At 37.9% G+C, this 26,192-nt stretch overlaps 1 protein-coding gene across 3 annotated transcripts in view; it reads left to right on the forward strand.

Moving 5' to 3' along the window:
* PUM3 (pumilio RNA binding family member 3) overlaps positions 1-26,192 on the forward strand; it is a 41,608-nt gene that overhangs the window by 3,570 nt on the left and 11,846 nt on the right. For all 3 annotated transcript variants that reach the window (XR_003512237.1, XM_027549372.1, XM_027549371.1), the window contains exons 2-13: positions 839-930; positions 1,674-1,892; positions 5,002-5,137; positions 6,030-6,105; positions 10,232-10,325; positions 10,577-10,643; positions 11,793-11,967; positions 12,919-13,022; positions 14,168-14,246; positions 17,094-17,192; positions 18,280-18,333; positions 21,266-21,346. Coding sequence is in view for 2 of the 3 variants with exons in the window: in XM_027549372.1 (XP_027405173.1) it covers positions 849-930; positions 1,674-1,892; positions 5,002-5,137; positions 6,030-6,105; positions 10,232-10,325; positions 10,577-10,643; positions 11,793-11,967; positions 12,919-13,022; positions 14,168-14,246; positions 17,094-17,192; positions 18,280-18,333; positions 21,266-21,346 (1,266 nt within the window). In the remaining variant the exon portion in view is untranslated. The remainder of the gene's footprint in view (positions 1-838; positions 931-1,673; positions 1,893-5,001; positions 5,138-6,029; positions 6,106-10,231; positions 10,326-10,576; positions 10,644-11,792; positions 11,968-12,918; positions 13,023-14,167; positions 14,247-17,093; positions 17,193-18,279; positions 18,334-21,265; positions 21,347-26,192) is intronic.

Here is a 26,192-nt window from a genome sequence, read left to right on the forward strand (position 1 = left end):
TTCAATGGACAATTCTTGTCTAGAAATATCTGGAATTGTCAGATATTTCTAACATCTGCCCTAGATGGTCAGCTTTAGATATTTTGAAATGAGTTGAACATGCAACCTTGGAAGGTACAGAAATAGACAAATAACACATAGTAACTTTTGTTCTTGATACATTCTGCTTTCAGGAGCATTGGGCAGCGGAAGGGTTAGCTGGTATTTGCCCTGTGCACAGTGGGGTCTCAATCCAGAAATGACCTGCTAGCCAGATTCCTTTCAAATGAAATATTCCGTATGTCAACAGTCTTATCTTGGAGGTCTTTGAAAATTATCTGTTGCCTCTCAAAGAATAACAAACATTTGAAGTTGTTTTTTGTTTTAGCTACATTGGGTTACATAGGAAACTTTTAGATAATCTTTTGTATTATTTCATTAAATTTGAATGTGATTAAGTGTAATGTATTGTTTGTTCCTGGCTGGGGAAATGGTAATATTTTCAGTTTCTTGTCACAAAAATCCTCCCACTGTTGTAAGAAATGCAAACACTGACAGTTGTAGCCTGCTTAGTGAAAATAATGATTTATTTGTAACCTTTACTGTCACTATAATGTTGCCTCCAAAACATCACTCACTAGTCAAGGTGTGTGTGTGTGTTCTTAGTTTCTGTATTGGTGTCTAATTTTACTTTCTCAATCTTAGAAATAGTGATTGTGTAGTTCCTGGATTCCTCATGGGCACAGATAATTTCTCCTGCATCTGTGGTCAAGGAGTAAATGGAGCCGTGATGACTAAGGACCTTCATTGGATGAGAGCAATTTAGTGATCATTTCTGGATTTTGTTTTTGTTTTCCAGAGTTGCTATAATGGAAGTCAAAGGGAAAAAAAAATTAACAGGTAAAGGTACAAAGACGTCACAAGAAAAAAGCAAATTTCATAAAAACAATGGTAAGCTACTCAAAACATGCTTCCCTTGTGGTGGTTTTGTCTCTTGGAGGGAGGGTTTGGTGGGATGAGAAGGGATGTAGCAGATTCCAATCTTCATGGGTTAGAGTTAGGATTAAAATGGCGGACCAAGTGTCACTGTGTATGAGTGATTGATATGTTTACTAGCAAGCCAGATCTTCAGGATTTCTCATTGTGATGTCTTTACTGTTCCATCAGGTGTCAGTATTGCAAAATAGAAAAGTCAATGACGAATTTCCTAAGCAGTCTTTATGTTTTTTTTTTCTTTCAGCTAGAAATTTTGAGGTATAAACATTTTGAATTTGTGTATATGATGTACTTTCTAAGTTCTAAATGTTCATTTTATTCTTAGACTCCTATTATGTCGTTAACCCCCAAAATACACACACACACAAAGACATAAATAATATCTCATCTTGTGATGTGTGCTTAAAACAGAAATACACCTGACAGTGGTGGGTTATCTCTAGAATTATGAGCAGTTTTTACTATGTATTTCTATACTTTGTAGGTTTTCTATGATGAACCTATGTTATAATTTTATAATCAGAGGAAGTTTTTAAATTTTGTTATAATTTTTTAAGTCCTCCTGTGCTCCATTTTGAGAGAAGGACAAAGTATGTTTCACTAAAAAATGTGTAATTTTCTGTAACAAATACAGCCCAGTGGATAAAAGATCCAGGCCCAGGATCACTGAACTAATAACTATTTATTATTGTCACTAGATTCAGGTTCTTCAAAGACATTCCCCAAAAAAGTTGTTAAGGAAGGTGGACCTAAAATCACATCTAAGAACTTTGAGAAAACTGCCACAAAACCTGGGAAAAAAGGTGTGAAGCAGTTTAAGAATAAGCAGCAAGGGGATAGAATACCAAAGAACAAATTCCAGCAGGCAAATAAATTCAACCAGAAGAGGAAATTCCAGCCAGACAGTAAAAGTGATGGTAAGCACTGATTTCTTCAGTGTGGTTTTTGCAGAAGCTTGCCCTGCCTGATGTGAAGACCTGACTCATTTGAAAAGATCCTGATGCTGGGAAAGATTGAGGGCAGGAGGAGAAGGGGACGATAGAGGATGAGATGGTTGGATGGCATCACCGACTAATGGACATGAGTATGGGTAGGCTCTGGGAGTTGGTGACGGACAGGGAGGCCTGGCGTGCTGCAGTTCATGGGGTCGCAAAGAGTCAGACACGACTGAGCGACTGAACTGAACTGACCTGAACTGCCCTGCCTGAACCATTGTGCACAGGGACTCTTGAAGTCTGTTAGAGACCTCTTGTTCTTGTTCCATGACAGGCAGTATCTCGGGTGGAGATGGGAAGGTGGTAGATGGGATTAAATAAACAACAGAAAGCATCTTCTCCATTTTCCAGGGTTGCTACTGGTGTCTTTATTTTTACTTTCGAGAGTTGCTATTATCGTCTTCTTTATTTTTACAAAATTGTCCTCTAGTGCTTAGAATTCCTAGGCCCTTGCTAAATTCCCCTGGCTGTGGAGTTAGGCTAAGTTGTAATGGGCTTTATACATTGGACTCTCAATGAAGCATTCCTTTCTGTAGGCTTACATTAATGAACTCATTCATTTAACAAACAAATACTTGAGTTTTCTGCACACTGTCATCAAGAGACAGTGAAAAGAAATTAATAACCAGTGAGGGTACAAGCCCCAGGTAATCAGCATGGAAGCCAGCCTTAAATAACCAGTGCCCTGGTGAACGAGATACATGTAGATACTGCTCTCACAGAGCTCAGGCCATTCTAAGAGTATCAGCTTATCATACGGCTCAGACCTGGTAAACCGTTCCAGAGAAGGTATATAATATGTCATAGATTTGACTTGAACTGGTGCAGGCTAGGTTGCTAACTGATTAGAAGTGCTGGCCTGGCTATTCTTTGTCTGTTGAAACAAACTACTACTCTCTTCATCATGATGATGTTCAAGGGGTGGTCTCTAATTCAGAGCGTTGCTGTCTGTTGTACAACCTGCCCTTGCTGTGCGTCTTGCTGACCTGCAGGTGCCTTCTGTGCAGTGTCAGGAGACTTTCTCTGCTGTCTTTCATTCCCTTTTTCTCCAGCATGCTGGAGCCTGACACTGCCCTTTTGCTGCCAACTGAGACCATTGCCAAGGGGCCTTCTTAGTCCAGTCCCTGAGCCCTGGTCCTTGCTCTCAGCTCTGCCTAGGGTTGCTTGCTGGAGGGACAGCAGCCTTAAGACAGAGACGTAGGGAGAGAGGAAAGGAGGGAGATTTTCATTATTTTTCATGAGGCCTGAAGGATTTTTTCATGGTCTAGCCCTTTTCTCTTTTCCCCTTTTCTTCCAGGCCTATCTACTCTTACCTTGCTTCTCTCTCATAGATCCTAATTCTTCCTTTCCACATTGGTATTCTTTTTTTTTAATTTTCTTATTTTTGGCTGTGCTGGGTCTTTGCTGTGATGCACAGGCTTCTCTTGTTGCAGCCCACGTTCTAGAGAGCATGAGCTATCCAGTTACAGCTCACAGGCTTAGTTGCCCAACAGCACGTGGGATTCCCTGACCAGGGATCAAACCAGCGTTCCCTTCATCAGAAGGAGGATTCTTAACCACTGGACCACCAGGGATGTCCCTACACTGGCTTTCTTGATACCTGCATTTTAAGTGCACACACATTCTCATTAAAGAGTGGCCCTCGTTCCTTTTGCTATAGGAGATAAGTTCCCCGCATCTCAAAGTGGAACTCTGATTTTCTCATTTTAATACCAGCAACTGAGGGGGACTGGATACAAGTCATTCCCAAAACTGGTTATATCTCCTGCAGCCAAACATGGCTTATGTTGAGGGTGCCCAGATATTTTCACAATTAAATGAACTGTGGATCGGTTACTATCCTCTGCTGTGTAGTACACGATGTCCTAATATTAATAGTGAATATGCTTCTGTTGCCTGTAATCTTCTGTTATTAGATTGGGAATAAGTAAGTGAGCAGTAAGGGGAGTAAAATACATTGTAGTATATGATATGCCATTAAAAATTACATTCTTCAGAATATTTAGTTTCATGGAGGAATACTTAGAGTATAATGATGTTTAAGTAAAGACATCAAGGAAATTAATATAAAATATGTGTGGGGGGAAAAGACAAGAAGGAAATGAAATTTTAGTCTCTAGGTTTTAAGATTATAGGAGAATTTTGTTTTTTGAATATATTTTCTAATAAGAGACGGGGCAATATCTAGAAATAACTAATTCTCCAAAGGGTTTTTTGCAGGGTACTCATGTAAATAATACCCATCTTATTAAGTTCTTTGTTTGGCCTCATTGGGATTTTTTTTTTTAATTCAATTAATAAGTTGCTTAGATTGTGAAGATAAAAAAATAAGCAGTAGAAAGATACTTTTATAGCATGACCCTAATTGTAGAGAACTTAGAAATTTTCACTGTGCATTGTCATGAGTAACAGACAGCAGAGAATAAAGTTTCAGAGCCATATCTGGGTGAACATCCTGTCTCTGCCACTTAGGAGTTACGTGACCTTGGATAGGGAGCTTATCTGCCCAGTATCTTTCTTTCCCTGACATGAGAGGGAATAATAACAGTACCCACCTCACAGAGCTGTTGTAAAAATTACTTAATACGTAACAGCACTCAGTGAATTTGTGACTATTGTTTTTCCTATGTTAACTTGGACTAATTTCTGTTTTCATTGAGAACTGACTATACCTAATGTCCAATGATCTTTATGTTCTAAAGTAAAATTTTAATTTTACAATGGAAAAAGATGCTTAAAAATTTGTAATTGATTTTATAATCCTTTTAGTTTCCTTTTTTTTTCTTAATAGGTGTTCTATTAAGAATCAATTTGTTGAGTGAATGAACAGTTGGTGTCAACCAAATTTAAAATGTGTAAACTGCTCGGAAAATGAAATAAAGTTTAAGTTGATAGGGAATGATTTTCCCCCTTCTAGTTCCCACAATGAGTATTGATCTTGATTACTGATTGCCATAGGTACCAAATTTGCTCTGTGTTTATGGCACTGAAATTGTTAAGTGTAATTGAAAATAATTTCTGTAATGACTAGAGTCAGCGGCCAAGAAACCCAAATGGGATGAATTCAAAAAAAAGAAGAAAGAACTGAAGCAGAGCAGGCAACTCAGTGATAAAACCAACTATGACATCGTCATTCGGGCAAAGCAGATTTGGGAGATCTTAAGAAGGTAATGCTAGTTAATGACATCTTTATTGAGCTCTTGGAGATGATGGAGGAGTAACAGTATACTTTGTAAATAGTGAGATGTCCTAAAATAAATCACATAGCACTTTGGTTATTTAGGGATTTTTCTTAACACACCCGGAGAAGGCACTGGCGACCCACTCCAGTACTCTTGCCTGGAAAATCCCGTGGACAGAGGAGCCTGGTAGGCTGCAGTCCATGGGGTCGCTAAGAGTCAGACACGACTGAGCAACTTCACTTTCACTTTTCACTTTCATGCATTGGAGAAGGAAATGGCAACCTACTCCGGAGTTCTTACCTGGAGAATCCCAGGGATGGGAGGCTGCCATCTATGGGGTCACACAGAGTTGGACACGACTGATGCTGCTTAGCAGCAGCAGCAGCAGCAGCAGCAGCAGCAGCAGCATAACACACCAAGAAAGGCATCACTGTCTGGATGTGTGCCCTTTACAGAAATGCGTGGAATCATTAGGATGGCATCAAGATCTGCTTAGGAAACAGTATGAGAGTTAAAATGGATTTGATGTCCTTCCTGAGAAATTTCTGAGAAAATGGAGGATAGTTCTTTTTGGCTAGGTTTTGAAATACTTGAGTATTTGGTATCTTGGACTTGTTTTATTATTTGCTTTGCTTTTAAGTTCTGGCTGTTAAGATTTAGATTGATACATGAAATTATACCTTGTGAGATGAGTTTCTGCCTTTGAGAAAATTACTTTTCTCTAGCTGCTCTGGAATAGTAATTTTAATGTCAAAGATTTGCTTTCTTTGAAGGGAAGATCATACTGAACTGCATGAACATACACTGGTACGGTTTTTAGTTTTGTGTGTTTAAAATAATGTCTTTACTTAGGCTATGTTTCCTGACTCTTTTATAGAAAAGATTGTGACAAAGAGAAAAGAGTGAAGTTGATGAGTGATTTGCAGAAGTTGATTCAAGGGAAGATTAAAACTGTAAGTAGGGCGTACTCATAGTTGCAATTTTAAGAACTAAATTGACTCACTCTCAGTAAAGGGTAGTTGATTATTTATTACAGATGAAATTGTTTCTGTTTTTAATATATTTGGCTTCAGTTTTCAAATACCTTTTATAATCTCTCTGAAAAATTTAATAGAGACCTTACTGCTGGGAAATTACCAAAAGACTATCAAGTATTTGGCTGTTCATTTTAAAATAATTTATTTAAATCAGTGTGTTCTTGGCTTGGCTGTTAAAGAATCTGCCTGCAATGCGGGAGACCTGGGTTTGATTTCCTGGATTGGGAAGATCCCCTGGAGAAGGGAAAGGCTACCCACTCCAATATTCTGGCCTGGAATATTCCCTGAACTATATAGTCCATGGCGTTGCCAAGAGTCAGACACAACTGAGTGACTTTCATTCACTCAATGTTCTCTTAAAGTTATCTCAGGGAATTTATTAGTTCAACAGTGCTTGTTAGAATCTCTTACTGTGAACTCTGTAAGTTCTAAATGCTGGCTATTTTGAATGTGCAAAGCAAACATTACTTTCTTCCTTGCTTTTATAAGCATTGTACAAAGGATCTTTAAAATATAGTAGATTTGGGAGTTTTAAAGTGATTTTCATTATTGCTCTTTAATCCTGTTTTATAGTAAACTTCTATTGATTCTTGTATATTTGGATAAATACTTAGTGATATTTGGGCTTCCCTGATGGCTCAGACGGTAAAGAATCCACCTGCCAACACAGGAGATGTGGCTTCAGTCCCAGGAGAAGGGAACAGCTACCAACTCCAGTATTCTTGCCTGGAGAATTCCATGGACGGAGGAACCTGATGGGCAACAGTCCATGGGGTTGCCAAGTTGGAGACAACTGAATGCTAACACTTTTACACTTTTAGTGATATTCACTTATAAGCCAACAGACTCAGTATCTTTGGAGACCCTGGGGGCCTGCCTTTGTCGAACCATGTACATAGGTCTAAACAAATGCTGTATTGAAATTTGAAGGACTGTTTTCCAATAGCAGGTTTCCAGCTGCTGCGTTCTTAAAGCCAGCAAGATCTTTTTAGGATAGACCTACTCATCTCTAACAGTAACCTCTTATGCTCAATTTATAAATCATGCATGCTTAAGATCCTTCTCATTTACCCTTAGGTTATTGTGACTACTGATGCCCATGGACTTGGGAATTAATCTGTGCTTTTAGACAAGACAGCCCATTTATTCTTTACTGTGTGCCAGCAGCATTGGTAACCAGTGCATACTTTGTATCCTTTAGCTTAGTCTTCATCCCTATTAGACATTTGATAGATTCAAGGGATTAGAACTTGTAAACAGTGTGCCTGAAGAACTATGGATGGAGGTCCGTAATATTGTACAGGAGGCAGCGAACAAAACCATCCCAAAGAAAAAGAAAAGCAAGATGGCAAAGTGGTTATCTGAGGAGGCCTTACAAATAGCTAAAGAAAGAAGAGAAGCAAGAAGCAAGGGAGAAGGGGAATAGCATATCCAACTGAACGCAGATTTCCAAAAAACAGCACAGAGAGACAAGAAAGCCTTCATGAACTGTACGTGAAACTAGAAGAAAGCAACAGAAGGGGAAAGACTAGAGATCTCTTCAGGAAAACTGGAAATATCAAAGGAATATTTTGCCCAAAGATGGGCACAATAAACGACAGAAACGGTAGAGACCTAGTAGCCATTGAAGAGATCAAGAAGAGATGGAAAGAATACACGGAAGAACGGTACAAAAAAGATCTAAGAGAACCAGATTGCTGTGATGATGTGGTCAGTCACCCAGAGCCAGACAGTCTGGAGAGCAAAGTCAAGTGGGCCTTAGGAAGTACTGCTGTTAATAAAGCTAGTGGATATGATAGAATGCCAGTAAAACTATTCAAAACCCTAAAGGATGATGCCATCAAAGTGTTACATTCAATATGTCAGCAAATCTGAAATACCCAGCAGTGGCCACAGGACTGGAAAAGGTCAATCCTCATCCCAATTCCCAAGAGGAATAATACTCAAGAATGTGCTAACATCAGACAGTTGCACTCATCTCCCATGCTAGTAAGATCATGCTTAAAATCTTGCATGCTAGGCTCCAGCATTATGCGAACCAAGAATTTCCAGATGTCCAAGCAGGGTTTAGAGAAGGAAGAGGAATCAGAGAGAAAATTGCCCACATTTGCTGGGTCATAGAGATCGGGAATTCCAGAAAAACATCTACCTCTGTTTCATTGACTACTCTGAAGCCTTTGACTATGTGGATTATAATGAACTGGAAAGCTCTTAAAGAGATGGGAATACCAGACCATCCTACTTGTCTCCTGAGAAATGTATATGCGGTATGGAACAAGAAGCAAGTATGGAACAACTAATTGGTTCATGATTATGAAAGGAGTATGACAGGGCTGTCTGCTGTCACATCATGAGATGTGATATACGCTGAGCACATCATGAGAAATGGCAGGCTGGATGAGTTACAGGCTGGAATCAAGATAGGCGGGAGAAACATCAACAACCTCAGATATGTGGATGATACCACTCTAATGGCAGAAAGCGAGGAGAAGCTAAAGAGCCTCTTGATGAAGGTGAAGGAGGAGAGTGAAACAACTGGCTTAAAACTAAATATTAAAAAAAACTAAGATCATGGCATCTGGCCCCATTACTGCATCCAAATCGGGGGGGGCGGGGGGGCAGGGAGTGGAGAACAACAACAACATCTGGGCTGAAAGAAATTCATTCCAGAGTCGTAAGGATAGCAAGTTTCTTAATTTCTCATAAACTTACTTTCATCTATAAATATCTAATAACACCAACTCACTTTTAACTCTACATCGGAAAAATAATTTAAACCACATACATTGGTTACATAGTAGGTAATCAATATATGCACAAAACAGCCTAATTTAAAAAAATAATAACTCTGTTTATTTATTTATTAATGGCTGCACTGGGTCTTTGTTGCTGCACCTGAGCTTTCTCTATTGGGACACACAGGGGCTACGGTAGTGGTGGTGCAAAGGCTTCTCATTGCAGTGACTTCCTTGTTGCAGAGCATGGGCTCTAGGCACATGGGCTTCAGTAGTAGCAGCTCTCAGCTCTAGAACGCAGGCTCAGTAGTTGTCGCATGCGGGCCTAGTTGTCCCACAGTGTGTGGGATCTTCCCAGACCGGGGATTGAACCCGTGTCCCCTGCATTGGCAGGTGGATTCTTAACCACCAGACCACCAGGGAAATCTCAGACTGATTTTTTAAAATTATTTTAAAAATTTTATCAAAAGTGTCTATACAAATCTCCCTTAAGCAAATTCTTCTGCAACCTGTGACTTTGATGAAGATACACCTTTACCTTCAGATTTGTTAGAATTTAAAAATTTAAAGACAGACTTAGCAACAGGTAATAAGCACTATTAAAATAGACTAGTATATAAAAAGTAATAGTGCATGACTGATTATCTGTGGTTATTGCTTTAGAAAATTAATCAGGAAGTCCATCAATGAGGATCTAATCCATCCAGTAGTTGTGAGGGGGTTAAGGTTGGAGAATCAGATTTGAAATACTTTTCTAGGAATATAACTGGATGTATATTCAGGAATTATAATGAAAATGTGAGAAATGGAGTGATTAGCTCATAATGTAATTGCAGTGTGTATCTGGATATAATTATTTATGTAGCAAGACTTTGGTTGCCAAAGCCAAACATTCCTAGATCATTTATATTTTAAAAAAAAATCATAGCATAATAGAATTTTTGCCCTGGAAAATTCCTCTTTTAGGTAAAGTAACTGTCAGAGAAATGAGAAATACAGTATGTATAATCATTGTACAGATTTGGTTTGGTTTTAATTATAATGATAAAATCTTACAAAATAGTTAAATCCAGTCCTATCTCAATGCCATACAGTAGCCAGCAAAACCAAAGAGTGCCACTCTGAACAATTAAATAAAGAATTGTACTCCCAAGTAATGTAGATTTGATTAGCCATGAAGACCCTTTTTTTTTTTTTTTTTTCTCACAAGGAGTTGTAAAAGAGGGAGCAATACAACATAAGTAATATGATAGAAACATACATTTTCAGGGAGATTTTGTCTAAAGGCCCCAACTGTTTTCCTACAGATTGCATTTGCGCACGATTCAACTCGAGTGATCCAGTGTTACATTCAGTTCGGCAATGAAGAGCAAAGGAAACAGGCTTTTGAAGAATTGCGAGGTATTTCTTATATGTATTTTGTAATCATTGGTATAAAGTTGCTTGTTTTCTCTTGAAATACCCAACACTGTGTTGAAAAAGAATTCTGTTGAGGAATAGCAGAGTGTCCTCGGCAGGACCTTTTCTGTTTTTGTGTGTTTTTTGCCTGGGACAAATAGGGAGCGATTTGTTTGTGTTCCCAGGATTGTGCGTTCAGTTCTCTCCTTGTTTCTGGAGGTTACCCAATCATTGTAATGTATTTTGTTTTTCAGGTGATTTGGTTGAGTTAAGTAAAGCTAAATATTCCAGAAATATTGTTAAGAAGTTTCTCATGTATGGGTGAGTTGTTTTATTTATAAAATATTTTAATTAGTTTTTTAAGATTTGGATAACGTATTGTGTGCAAATGTTTCTTAAAAATCTGTGACCATGATAGTAGCCTTAAGCAGATGCTGGTAATGTTTGCAAGGAATATGGTCTTAAAAAACAGTTATTGAAAAAATGTAAAAGTAGTATTGCCTTCATTGACCTTACAAGTGTATCTTGAAGTCCTGGAAGAAGAGAAATGGTTATAATGAACTTGTAATTCGTCACAAGTTATTTAGAGGTTGGAGTGGTGGGAGGGGCAGGTGAGTAGACCAAACCAGGGTGAGTGGGTTAGGAAATGGCAAGATAGGAGGATTTCCTAAACCAGGTGGGATTAATACTCGTCTTGCCCTCCCAAGTATAATAATGTGCCAAAATGTGCTAACCAACAACCAAACAGTACAGCTGGCAAATTCCTAAAAACTGTATTCCTGACTGGAATTATTGGCCTCTTGATTATTTTAGGATAGAATAGAAATACTTGTGATTAAGTCCTGTTTTAAAAGAGAATCCTGGGATATATTTTATTCATATTATCCTGCACTTTGACTTTTACCTTCTCCTTTTCTCCTTCTACCCAACTTCTTTCAAGCTAAACAGTTTCCTGATGGGAATGGACATTTATGGAGCACTTACTATGTGCTGCTTACAGTTCTCAGTGTGCCTTAACTCATTTATCCTCACAGTAACCTTATTCTTTCCATTTTATGACTGAAGAAGCTGAAGCACAGAGCAGTTAAATATCTTGCTCAGGCAGTCTGAGCTGGTCAGCAGAGCCAGGTTTCAAACCTAGGCAGGCTGCGCCTCAAGTCACAGAGAAAATTTGCTGGTGGTCCAGTGGTTAGGATTCCATGCTTTCACTTCTGAGGGCCTGGGTTCAATCCCTGGTTGGAGAACTAAGATTCCCATAAGCTGCACAGCATGGCCAAAAAGAGGAAAAAAAGCAAGGAAATACAAGGTAGAAATACAGGGCAATTTGGTTTTCCTTCTCACAGCATTTCTCTGGGGTAGTCACTCCCACACACACAGTGATGAGGGGTCTCAGGAGAAGTGTTTGTGTTTTATCACCACCCAGCTTTCTCCTTGTATCGCTTACTTTTCCTGTGGTCACATCGGATTTAGGAGTAAAGCACAGATCGCAGAGATAATACGAAGCTTTAAGGGCCACGTGAGGAAGCTCCTGCGGCACGCGGAAGCGTCCGCCATTGTGGAGTACGCCTACAATGACAAAGCCATCCTGGAGCAGAGGAACATGCTGACGGAGGAACTCTATGGGAACACGTTCCAGCTTTACAAGGTGATGCTTCAAGACAGTTTTTTCCTCGAGATTTACTTTTCCTTTGTGCTGTTCCTTACCTTCCAGTGCCCTGTATTCAGAATGTATTTTTCCTTTGGTGGTTCTTTTAAGAGACTGTCTCCTAGCCTTTATCCTCTTGGACTATTTTGTCTCTGGTGTATTGAGCAAGGGATCATACTTAAATTTCTCTTTCCCTGAGCACTATCTTTAAATCCCCTATAAATTAAAACTGCTTGCGTTACTCCTTTCCAAGTACTCTTGTGTACTGCTTCAATACTTCTGTTGCTACAGTAGTCAGATAGACCTAGGAAGATTCTTAATGGAGCTTTGTAAACATCCGCTAACCAGCCCTGGTTGAAGGGCATCGAGCTCCCTGTTAGCTGTGGCTGACCCTTCTCTGGGTCCTACGCGGAGAGGACGCAGAGTGGAGAGACCCAACCCTGGGTGTACTACAAGGCTAGTAGTGGGACTAGGACAGTTAAGGGATCTAGTTCAGACCTTAGACACAAGTACACACATTTATCTCAAGGGAGATGGATTGGTTCCTGGGTTGCTTCTGCTAGTCAGGTTCCGCTCCTGGCTTGAACTTAGTGCTCCTTTGTCACAGTCACTCTAGGAATATCCAGCTAATCACAGAACACATGGTGGCAAGACTTTGTTAACTGACTACTTGGTCTTGTGAATAGGCACTTGTTAAGTGCTTGGCAGGTCTTTACTGGCTAGCTTTTGATTTGGTTGGTTGTTTAGCCTGAAAGTACAATGGTGTACATCAAATAAGAATTAGATAATCAGGAATTACTCTGAATATATCCACAGAGATGCTTTTATTATGTAAATATGGGAAATCTAAAAATTTAAGTTTATGTAAAATGACTCTAATTGATTTTCTTTGGTCTAAAGTTGGAGAAACGTGATCAAATTTAGAGGGGCTTGATTTTTCTTCTGTTGCAGTCAGCAGATCACCCAACTCTGGACAAAGTATTAGAGGTACAGCCAGAAAAATTAGAGCTTATCATGGATGAAATGAAACAGATTCTAACTCCAATGGCCCAAAAGTAAGAAAACTTTTTTTGTGTTTTATTAACAAATAGCATTTGAAAGGGGAAGGTTTTATGTAGCCTTTGCATAGGAAAGGTGACTAGTTTGCCAGTTACGGTCTACTATATAAATTAGATTGTGAGACTTAAAAGTCCATGCATGTGGCCTACTTGGCATTAGGGCGTTGCTCTGAAACCAGACTTCCTGGGTTGTGAATCCTGGTGCTTTCCTCAATTACTGACTCTGTGCCCTTGGGCAACTTAACTTCTCTGTGCCTCAGTTTCCCTATCCAGATAATTATAATAATAGTGTTTATTTCATAGAGTTTTATGAAAATTAAACGAGTTAATATTTCTAAAGCGCTCAGAACAGTGCTTTGCCATTAAAAGCAGCTTATTTTTGCCTTCTACTTGAAAATTCCATGTGAACTTAAATTTGGTGCCTGATCATTAACCTACACTGTACATCTGAATTCATCATGTGTCACGCTAGGAGGCTTGGATCAATTAGGTGTTGTTGCAATTGCTGGCTCAGGCGGTAAAGCGTCTGTCTACAATGCGGGAGACCTAGGTTCGATCCCTGGGTCAGGAAGATCCCCTGGAGAAGGAAATGGCAATCCACTTCAGTACTATTACCTGGAAAATCCCATGGACAGAGAGCCTGGTAGGCTACAGTCCATGGGGTCACAAAGAGTCGGACACGACTGAGTGACTTCACTTTCACTTTGGTCTGTTTAGGTTTTAACTGCGGAAATGTTTTTGTTAAACGGGTACATTATAAAGGAGGCATGACAAAAAGAAAATAGCCATTAAAATGTAGTCCACATGTGGATTTCTAATCACGTGTCCATTGTTGGGTAAAAGAAAGTTAATGGCTTTATTGAAGAAAATTGAGTGTGTTTTGAATAATAATTTCATATTTGCTGTTTAGGTACTAGAAATTTGTATTCTGGTCTTGGTTGTAGATGGCACTAATATTTTTATAGGTCTGTAAGTTTTTTTTCAAGTCTTGGTGTTGCTGAAGGTAGTCTTTTTATGACAAATAACATTTGCTAAAACCATTTCAGTTGTTTTGATTATCTTAGGACAACCAAAGTTACCTATCTCTGTATTATTATACTACCATTTCTGACCGTTTTTTTTTTTTTTTTTTCTGTTTTCAGAGAAGCTGTGATTAAGCACTCCCTGGTACATAAAGTATTTTTGGACTTTTTCACCTATGCACCCCCAAAGCTAAGATCAGTAAGTTCTTGGTTTTAGTTTTTAAACTGAAACATTGAGTGCTGTGTAAAAATGTGAAATACTTCTTTCATGTATATTGGTTTTTGAAATTTTTAAAGAATTGTTTCCGTATTTAGAAAATATAATGCTCTCTACTTCCTTTGAAGAAGTCTACTTCTTCCATTTAGACTTTTTAGTCTATGGAATTTAGACTAAATTCCATTTAGACTTTTGCTAGAAAGACAGTAGACCTGACCATAGTTTTATCAGTTCCATTGAATTTTCATATTTTAATTACAATCTGGAGAGTATACTTTAGCTTAACATAATCAGAAAATTAACTAACACATGGAGGAATATTTAGCATTCAAGGAGTTTGAAATTCACCTTTATTGATACCAAAAAAAATGAAAAAGAAATTATATCGATGTTAAAAGGTGACTGGAGGATACTTAGGTAAAACTAAATGGACCGTGAAAGACTGGACCTTATATGAGAGAGAAGGTAAATTGCACTGCCCTTCAAGTCAGTGATGGGACTATAGATGAGAATTCATTTAGTCCCTTGAATTTTGCTTGCTTCATCATACTGTGAATTCATTGTTCATTTGTTCTCATTCTAATAAGAAGCAATAACCAAATAATGAGATTCACATTTTTTTTTTTACAAATATGCCAGATTGAACATACATAGGAATTTTGACCCTCTCAAAATTGACATGCAAATTAGTTTTCCAAGTGTAGCCACCTATCTAAGCACGTAGTTTAGTGAACGTAGCAGTTGCTGCTTCTCTTTGGAGAAGAGCTCTCGTTTCCTGCACAGTATCTCATACTTTTGGATTTTCTGAGGCAGGACTTTATTTTCAGAACTGAGAAAATGATCATTTTAATATATTCCATAAAGTGTTTATCTTTAGTGTTGAATGTGTTTTAGTAATAGCAAAAAAATCATTGGGAACTTAGTGTGAATATAAAGTAAACAGACAAATCTTTGTGGGCCCTGGGGCATTTTCAATAGAGAGATTTAAAAAAAAAACAAAGAAAAACCTTTGGAGATGAAAGAAGCATGATTGGAATATATGTATAACTCCCCAACTGGATAACTTTGAAGAGATTCATAAGTTTAGATATGTAAGATGAAAGCTGTACTCTTGAAAAGGGTTGTAAGATAGTTATAAGTGGAATTTTTTGTTCCTTATTGATAAAAATGGGCTACTTTTCTCCTTCCTGGCAGGAGACTTTGTATTTATTTAATATAAATTTTTAAAATTGGGAATGGATTAAACTGGCCATGCAGCTGTTAGCTGGCAGAACTCATCTTGTCCTATATGCTTGTCTTCCAAATATAATTACAAAATATATGCATACATTGAAAACAGAAAATAAAGACTAAAAATAGCTAAAATTACCTCATAATACTTTAATGACTGGGTTTTACTAAAAGGTAATTAATGACTGGGTTTTACTAAAAGGTCAGTTCAGTTCAGTTCAGTTCAGTCGCTCAGTCGTGTCCGACTCTTTGCAACCCCATGAATCGCAGCGCGCCAGGCCTCCCTGTCCATCACCAACTCCCGGAGTTCACTCAGACTCACGTCCATCGAGTCAGTGATGCCATCCAGCCATCTCATCCTCTGTCGTCCCCTTCTCCTACTGCCCCCAATTCCTCCCAGCATCAGAGTCTTTTCCAATGAGTTAATTCTTCTCATGAGGTGGCCAAAGTACTGGAGTTTCAGCTTTAGCATCATTCCTTCCAAAGAAATCCCAGGGCTGATCTCCTTCAGAATGGACTGGTTGGATCTCCTTGTAGTCCAAGGGACTCTCAAGAGTCTTCTCCAACACCACAGTTCAAAAGCATCAATTCTTCGGCGCCCAGCTTTCTTCACAGTCCAACTCTCACATCCATACATGACCACAGGAAAAACCATAGCCTTGACTAGATGGGCCTTTGTTGGCAAAGTAACGTCTCTGTTTTTCAATATGTTATCTAGGTTGGTCATAACTTTTCTTCCAAGGAGTAAACGTCTTTTAATTTCATGGCTGCAGTCACCATCTGCAGGAATTTTGGAGCCCCCAAAAATAAAGTCTGACACTGTTTCCACTGTTTCCCCATCTATTTAAGTGAAGGCCTAGTCTAAATGTCAATATAGAGATTAATTTTTCTTAAGAGAAATGTTACTTAAGTGTCTTGATGGTGAATTATTAATGTGATTTCCAGAGGTAATCCATTGATAAACTAAAAAAAGAAAAATGTTTTCAGACAAAATTATTATTTTGACTTTTTTGGAAGAACGTTTTATTTATCTGGCTTTTTAAGTTAAAAGCTCTCTTCTTATACCACAGCCAGTTCTTAGATTTCTTTTTTCTTGAAAAGTCATTGAGAATATACTATACATATACAGTTAACCCTTGAACAGTATGGGAGTTAGGGGTACTGACACTCCTGTCCTCTGTCCTCAGTCAGAAACCCACCTGTAATCATCCCTACCCTATCAGGGATGGGGATTTACCCAACTGCAGATGGTATAGTGCTGTAGTACATATTAGTGAAAAAAATTCATGTGTAAGTGAACCTTCTTCAAATCACACTCAGGGGTCCCCTGTATACATACTTTTCTGAATAGACTTTGATGAAACTTAGGTATTTTAATAGAAATTGCCTGTGGGCAATGTTTACTGCGTTTGATAGAAAAAGAATGTTTCTAGGAAGCAGTTATATATATGCATGCCTGTCTACAAAATTAAAATTTAAGTTGTTTGCTACCTATACTCTCTGCCTTTCATTCTCTGTGCATTACTGCTCCTTACTAGACAGACTGTGAAAAGCAAAAAGAAAGAGTAAACCAAAGCCCTGACTGCATTTATTCCCCAGGAAATGATTGAAGCCATCCGAGAAGCAGTGGTGTACCTGGCACACACGCACGATGGCGCCAGAGTGGCCATGCACTGCCTCTGGCATGGCACGTCCAAGGTAAGGGTCAGTCAGGAATTGCATTTTCAGTCTCCTTGGGGTCTTGCCCTGTTGTGCACAGCATTGTCTTTGCAAAGTTGTACCTCAAGGCCTCAGAGAAACCGGCTCCTCTTTGAGCTTCTTGTTGCTTCTCTGCTGGAGTCTTCAAGTTTGAAAACCTTGTGTTGCCATTGTATGGGAAGGGATCTGTCAAGCAGATAAACACAGTATTTGTTGTTTAGTTGCTAAGTCGCATCCAATTCTTTTGTGACCCAGTGGATTATAGCTCGCCAGGCTTCTCTGTCCAAGGGATTCTCTAGGCAAGAATACTGGAGTGAGTTGCCATTTCTTTCTCCAGGGGATCTTCCGGACCAGGGATTGAACCTGTGTCTCCTGCGTTGCAGGCAGTTTCTTTACCACTGAGCCATCAGGGAAGCCCAAACAGTGTTTATGTTCGGGTTTTTAAAAGTTTTGATACCTGTCAGTTTCTTTGATTCCTTATTTAATGATTTTAGTGCTGGGAAGGAAGAGGAAAGAAAAGAAAATGTACAGCCATGCATTGCTCCTCTGGATCTCAAGTACTTTGAGGGAAATGCTACAGATCCATATTAATTATAGAAGCTTAATAGAAATGATCCTCATTTCCTTAATTGGTATATTCTCCTTTAAAGGACAGTTGTACTTTGTCCAGTTTTTAATACAAATTTAATTTCTATTCAATAAATAATGTATTGAATGCCATCTGTATGCTTGACTTTTATGCATTTGAAGACAGCTCAGATATTGGAAGAGGGATCTCAGTTTTTAGTATAAAGGAAAGTAGTTTTACCAGGCTTGCCTTGCAGCTGATAATTTCATGCTTCCATATTTATGTCTCAATGGAATGTCACAAAGAAGTCTAAGATTATAGTAGCTCTGAGAGGAATTCTTATAGTATATTGTATTTTTTTGTTCTGGCTAAATAACTGTTTTCACTAATGAAAAGTATGCCACTCCAGTGGAAGTTTAGGATTATATAAAATTTCTAACTACGAAATACCTTAACCTATAGCTATCTATAACTAAATCTGTAACTGTAAGTTCATTGAGACAATTTTTCTTTTTTAAGGACAGAAAAGTGATTGTGAAAACAATGAAGACTTACATTGAAAAGGTGGCTAATGTAAGTATAAAAACTGCATATTTCTTTTAATACTTTTGAATAGTAAAATTATAGGAAATTAGAAAAATTTAGAAAATTATCAAGAAAATTACTTGTTATTTTATTTCATTATAATCTAAATATATGCATATACATGTATTTTTACATATTATTAAATTTATACAAAATGAGTTTGTTTTTCATTTGACATTGTACTTTGGCAGTTTTCCATTTTTATTAGATAATTTTGAAGACCTTAATATTTAGTCTTTAGGGAAACTGCACTTCAGAAACTTGTTACCTGTTTTCATTATCATCAAAAACATAACAGAAAGTGAAACTTGTCTCTCTTTTTTCTTCAATTAAATCTTTAGTATGGTCAAAGAAAATTTTAGTTCTAAGTTTTATAATTCTTTGAAATCTTTTTTTTTTTTTCATTCTTTGAAATCTTTTGGAGATGTTTTAACAGCTTTTCAAATGAAATTAGAGGATATAAAATGTGTTTCTTCTGAGGAAATAATTATCTCAAAAAATAATATCTCTGTATTTAAATAAACTAAGTCATTTTCCATAGTAATTCTAAAATATATGTAGTAATAAGCATTAATTTTCAATTTTTAATTGTTTTTTATATTATGTTTTATAGCTTCTAATTTGCAGGTGAACTAAAAATGAGTGATATCAACAACTTTTCCCTATAAAAAATTCCAGTAAGCACTATTGGCATGTAATGAATACTTGGTATAGTAAATGATAATTCAAACTCAGATAAATTAGAGCTCTGAGATTATATACATACCTGTCATCTTCTGTAGGGTTCTAGACTAGGAAGAGAGTATAAAACCATGGAGAAGGCAGCCAACTTGCTTGGAACAAAATGGAGTAAGAGATTCTCTAATGAGTTGTTTTCAAAGTATGAGAATTTTTTATGATTCATCATTAAATCTTTTTGTATAGCATTTTAATTTGAATATTTTGATTTAGAAATGAATAAAAATAGAATGTTACTGTAAAGTTCCCTTATTTGGGAGGGGTGGATAAATTAGGATTTTGGGATTAACATATGCACACTACTATATAGACAGTGAATAATTGACAAAGATCTACAGTGTAGCACAGAGAACTCCATGTATATATATAACTGAATCACTTTGCTCTACGGCTGAAACTAACACAACATTGTAAATCGATTGTACTCCAATATAAAATAAAAATTTAAAAATAAAATGACATCAAAAGAGAAAGTTATGAAAGATATTAAAAGTCTTCAGTAATAAAGTTAGATTGTTTTCCAATTTTGTTATATCAACAATAATTTTTCTTTGGAGAGCCAAATCCCCACAAGGCATTGCAAAGTTAATAAATTAGCAATGCAGTGCCTGTTTTATCTTAAGGAGTTGCTTCTAAGGAGGTGAGATAAGCTAATACTGTCCATGGGTTTGGTCTCTGGGTTATTTGGAAGTGTTTAATTTCCATATATTAGGATATACTCTGTATTGTTTCAGTCTTTTAAAATTTATGACTTATGGCCCAGCATATGGTCTGTCTTAATGTCTTGAAAAGAATGTGTGGCTATAGTCCTCTATAAATGTCAGTTAGATCAAAATGATTGGTAGTGTTTTCAGATCATGGATGTTTTTGCTGACTTATTTATCACTGTCTACTTCTGTCAGTTGCTGAGGAAGTGTCGTAAAACTTAGAGCTATAATTGTGGAATTGTCTGTTTCTCACTTAAATTCTGTTCCATCTTCTGTATTCACCCAGTGATATTTTGCACTGCATACACTTCCGTGTATGGGACTTAAAGAACCAGAAAACCGGTGGTTGTGTACTATAAGCACAGTGTTCTCTACTTTGTTTCCTTCACTTAATTCATCTCAGAGGTCATTTTATTTCTCTCTCTATATATCTATATATCGCCAGAGAAATCCATTGGTTGGTAGCAAAAGTCAAATACCTCTAGAGTTAAAAAAAATTGATATCATCATCTGGGATAGAAAAGAAATATGCCACAAGCTTTGAAAACTCTTCTTTAACATAAAGTAGAAATTCTTTAAATCTTTGGAACACTGTCAGCATTATGAAAATAATTCTGTTATTTGAAGAGTGACGGTTGTGAAAGTCCTAATGTATATTTATGTACTCTCGTGCTGCTATAGTTTTTAAAAGCAATTCACTTCATCTTATTCTCATATGCAGTATATAAGTATATTCTTCTAGTTTTTTTTAGTGTTTCTATTTTTATTATATAAGATTATTTTAAAGCAATTGTGTAATTTTTCAAAAGAAAGTGAAAAATCATTTGTAATCCTTCAACCCAAAGGTGACAGGATTTTTCCTTCCAGGATTTTTTTTGTATTATGTATATTTTATATATATATTATTTTATTTTTATTTTCATAATTGAAATGCTATACATAGTTTAACGTATTATTTTATATTCCTTTTTTTCCTCCCACTTTGACTGTAATTTTCTTTTGAATTTAATCTTAAAGTAGCTATTCATTAACAGGATACCTATTTTTAAGAGGTATCTGGAGTGGAAAGGTGAAGGCTGGGGGGCTGGGAGAACAGGAGTCGTCTGCACGCAAGGTGAACCAGTCCAACGTGCGGCGCATGCACACCGCCGTGCGGCTCAACGAGGTCATTGTCAAGAAATTTAAAAAAAAAAAAAAAAAAAAAAGAGGTATCTGGTTAGTTTCAAAAATGAGTCTCAGCTATTTGATATTGAAGAATGTGCTCCTCTGTTTCTTTCTTTTTGTTACTCAACCTAGAATGTAATTAACTAGGTCCTGATAAGAGAGCACGTTTCTTTGAGGGACTTTTATCTATCCCATTTCTATTACGCTGGATAAGTTGTCAGGTTGATAACCTTAATAAAATAACTCCATGGGTGAAAGAAAAGGGAGAATCTGTGTATCTTTTAACTTTTACTGGTTTCTAATTCCAACAGGGCCAATATTCCCACTTGGTTTTACTGGCAGCCTTTGATTGTATTGATGATACGAAGCTTGTGAAACAGATAATCATATCAGTAAGTAATTTGCATGGTCTTGAATTTAAGTTAAATGGATATATCATTTTTTAACATTTAAGTTTGATTTCACACATAGATGTGTAAAGTGTGCTTTCTGTCAGTATTTGTTATTTTTTAGTTGCTTTAGTTAAGCCTAATTTGGAGGGTTGCTTTATTCCTATACAAACCATAATCTTGTTACTTGATATTACTAATTAATATTGCTTTAAACATGTAAAAGACTGCTTAAATTAGAATAGCATGACTTCTTAGACCATATGATTTGGGGTTGGCCAAAAAGTTCATTTTGGTTTTTCCATACAATACTACGGAAAAACTCTAATGAACTTTCTGGCCAACCCCATAGTAAATGAAAAATCAGCAATGCAGTGTTTAGATTTGATCAGAAATTTATTTACATAGTAATTCTTCAGTTATTCAGGAACTTACGTCCCCCCAGGCAGAAGATATCCACGACCTTTTTCTCTCGCCCTTTGGAGAAACTACCTCTGCATAGCTTATCAATACATCTGTCCTGCCTTATCAATACATTGTCCTGACTAAATTTGCCCTCTGAAAAACTGAATATTCTCTTAAAAAAAAAAAAAAAACAACCCTGCACCAATATAGAAACTACATTATAAAATAATTTTCTTCGTTCTTTAATTACTGCCCACTTTTCTGACTTCTGATCTTGTGATCTGCTTTTATTTTTCCTTCCTTTATCTCTAGCGGACAAGTGGTGTTGGGCGTGTGATACAGGTTGTAGGGGAAGGGATAAGGGAAGGGTTTTAAAGCCGCATATGTATAGACACCAGTTGTTCATCTGAAGGGTGTTAGACATAGATGGGGTCATTGCAGACATCTCAGTGACAGAAGCTGCTTCCACACTCTCTGCAGGGAGCAGCATGTGAATGTTCAGAAAGAGGACTGCCCTGTTGGCTGTGGTGGTGCTGAGGCCTCTCTCAGTCCTGTCTGGACCAGTGGAGCTGGGTGATCAGGGAGAATATCCCAACTAGTGAAGGGGCAGGAGATTTGTTCTCTTAGAAGCCAGCTGTACGTCCCAGTGTGTGAATTTCTCATGCCCTTGCTGTCATTTTCCAGCTTTTCCCTTGACTGTTTTAAGATTGTGATGACTTTCTCTGGAATAGGATTGTGGGAAGAAACAAGTTGGCAAGACTTTCATGTCACTAACTGAGTATTTTGACACGTTCCTTGTGACTTTATTACCCTTTTGACTCCAATCAATAATGCTTGTTTTTCATTCCAGTGACAGAAATGTGAGGCCATAGATTGGCTAATGAATAAAGTTGTTTCATGAAAATGGAAACAGACTGGGCTATTGAACACTTGGCTTTTGTTTAATATTTTCATGACAACTAAAATTTGCATAACTGTTCCAAATGGATTTTAAGAGAAACCCAGCTTCCTTCAGAATTTGCCACGATTGTCTGCTAGATTATTTTTTTCCAAAGATTTATCCCACTTACAGTTGCTGTTGAAGCAGTGTTAATTCCTCGTGCTTACAAGCTTGATTCCCACAACTGTTTAACCCACATTCCTAGTGACTTTCTCATACTTATGGTAGCTTACGCTGAAAATGGCCTCATTTGCTGATGTCCTGCCTCTAGCTGACAAATGCTCACTGGGTTCTGTGTATCATTAAACTCTGTAGCTAGCGATAAAATTCTGGAATGCTAATTGTGCTTGCATTTCCCCCGCCCATCCACCACAAAACCTGTGGCAGTATGCAGTGCTTTTTAAAAATACCCAGGAAAGCTTAGTGTTGCTAAGCATTCTGTTTAGGGTAACCAGACTTCTGAAATGGCAGGTTGAAATCACAGCCTGGTCAGCTGAGCCCTCACCTTTCAAAATGGATACTCACTGTTTCCCACCTATTTTGCTTTCCACAATAAGCAGACTTAAAAATCCAATCCTGGAATTGTTGGTGTGGTGCAGCTGCTTTGAGAGCAGTGAGTCTCTCGAAAGGAAGTAAGTACACTGACCAGTTGCTCTTCGAGAGTGAATAAATATTGATGCATACTTTTACATGTATTATCTCTAAAATGCTGTATAGTTAGGTATAAAGGAAAATAACAGTGAACACCCAGCCTCCCGACTGATTGGGCATGCAGAAGTAAAACTTGGCAAATAGAGTTGAAGTTCAAGACCCTTGTGTCCTCTTTTTTTTTTTTTAATATAATCTATATATACACCACCCCCCTTCCCATCCTCTCATATCTGTTCTGATGGATTGGTACTTACTATTGGCATGCATTCCCTTATCCTTTTGCTATATGTAAATGTTTACAGTATTTACATGTTTACAAATTCCATATAAGAGATGTGTGCTTTCTCCTGCAACTTGCTCTTTCCTTTGGCATTGTATTTGTCACTCATCATCGGGGTCAACAAACTTTCTTAGTAAATGGCCAGATAGTAATTATTTTAGGATTTGTGGGCCTAAATCTGGTCTCTGTAGCATATTCTTGTTTGCTTTTTATTTTTTAAACAGCACATTAAAATGTTCAAAAATATATATTCTTAACTCACAGGAAGCACAGGCCATGGTTTACCCACAGTTGTTCTAAACCATTCGTTTTTCAATGCCAAATAATTTTCTACTGTATGAATACACCACAGTTGATTTTTCCATTTTTCTGTTGATGGATGTTTAGGTGGTTTATAGTGTTTAAAACTTTAAACACTGTTATTATTTTTTGCTATTGCAAACAGTTCTATAATTATTCTTGCATGTCTCCTCATTTCTCTGAGGCATTTCCTTAGCAGAACTGAGGCTTGCCAGATATGCTGCCCATATGTTTATAAAGAGTCATGTGTCTGTGTTACCCGCCCAGCCACTACGAAACCTATTGCATTATGCAGTGCTTATAAAAATAGCCAAGAAAGCTTAGTGTTGCTAAGCACTCTATTCAGAGTAACTGGTTTTCCTGAAATGTCAGGTTAACATTGTAGCCTAACAAGCATTCCTTTTTGCTTTAAAACCAAACTCCAGTTTAATTTCCACATAGTGTTCTCTGATCTCCCAACTGGACCTGCTGTCCACATCCTCTCAACTCTTACAGGTTTTTGTCCTTACCGTCTGTTCATTTAGCAGTTAGTCGTGATCTAACCCAGGGCTTACAGACTCAGAAACATTCATTGACCAGGCAGGTAAATGAGTGAGGCAGGCCAAGTTGGAGGGGTGGTGGGGACACTGTGAAGAAAGGTGGGGAGTGTCCGTGCCTTGTCCAAGGAAATAGCCATCCCCAGCTCCCATCTCTGGGAATGTGAGCCCCATGGAGCTAGGTCTTCCAACTTGTTTTTCTTTCTAATTGTGATAAAATTTTCCATCTTAACCATTTTTAAGTGTACAGTTAAGTGATATTAAGTATATTCACATTGATCTGCAACCAGTCTCCATAGCTTTTCTATCTTACAAAACCAAACACTACTTTTAATAACCACATCCCAAGTTTTTGAGTACAGCCCAAAAGTTGGACTTCTGGATAAATCACTGTATTTTTTAAACAAAACACTCAATCACTGCCAGTGATCTTTCTTTTTACATTTCTGTTTTTATTCATTATTTAAATCCCTTATTTTTAGTTTTAACTTTTTATTGTGTTTTCTTGCCTATTCTGCTAGATTTTAGCTCGTTAAGGTTAAGGCCAGCCTGCATTTCTTTTTGTTCCACACACAACCTCCCATGGAGGAACGAGCACCATGGATGGGCATTTTGCGTTTCTTTCTTCCACTGAAAATCCGTGTGTGCTCTAACCCTGCTTGCAGCGTGTACCTTTCATTTTGAGTTTTACCTTTCCTTCTTAAAAGAGGGTGGCGAAACAGGAGTGCCAAAGAGTCTGACAAGGGTCCATCACAAGGTCAGAATGGCCACAGGTTTTCACAAGGGAGTTCTTTTGTTCTTCCTTCACTTTTCTTCTGTGTACATACCTTCTTTCACTTCAGTTCAGTTCAGTCGCGCCTGACTCTTTGCAACCCCATGGACTGCAGCATGCCAGGCCTCCCTGTCCGTCACCACCTCCTGAAGCTTGTTCAAACTCATGTCCATCAAGTCGGTGATGCCATCCAACCATTTCATCCTCTGTTGTCCCCTTTTCCTCCTGCCTTCTATCTTTCCCAGCAACAGGGTCTTTTTCAGTGAGTCAGTTCTTCGCATCAGGTAGCCAAAGTATTGGAGCTTCAGCTTCAGCATTAGTCCTTCCAAGGAATATTCAGGACTGATTTCCTTTAGCGTGGACTGGTTTGATCTCCTTGCAGTCCAAGGGACTCTCAAGAGTCTTCTCCAACACCACAGTTCAAAAGCATCAATTCTTTGGTGCTCAGCTTTCTTAATGGAAAAGGCGATGGCACCCCACTCCAGTACTCTTGCCTGGAAAATCCCATGGACGGAGGAGCCTGGTGGGCTGCAGTCCATGGGGTTGTTACGAGTCAGACACGACTGAGCGACTTCACTTTCACTTTTCACTTTCATGCATTGGAGAAGGAAATGGCAACCCACTCCAGTGTTCTTGCCTGGAGAATCCCAGGGACGGTGGAGCCTGGTGGGCTGCCGTCTATTGGGTCGCACAGAGTCAGACACGACTGAAGCGACTTAGCAGCAGCAGCAGCAGCTTTCTTTATGGTCCAACTCTCACATCCGTACATGACTACTAGAAAAGCCATAGCTTTGACCAGACAGACCTTTGTCAGCAAAGTAATGTCTCTGCTTTTTAATATGCCATCTAGGTTGGTCATAGCTTTTCTTCCAAGGAGCAAGCATCTTTTAATTTCATGGCTACAGTCAACATCTTCAGTGATTTGGGAGCCCAAGAAAATAAAGTCTGCCACTGTTTCCATTGTT

Source organism: Bos indicus x Bos taurus, chromosome 8 (genome assembly GCF_003369695.1).
Source record: "Bos indicus x Bos taurus breed Angus x Brahman F1 hybrid chromosome 8, Bos_hybrid_MaternalHap_v2.0, whole genome shotgun sequence".
Classification (NCBI taxonomy): Eukaryota; Metazoa; Chordata; class Mammalia; order Artiodactyla; family Bovidae; genus Bos; species Bos indicus x Bos taurus.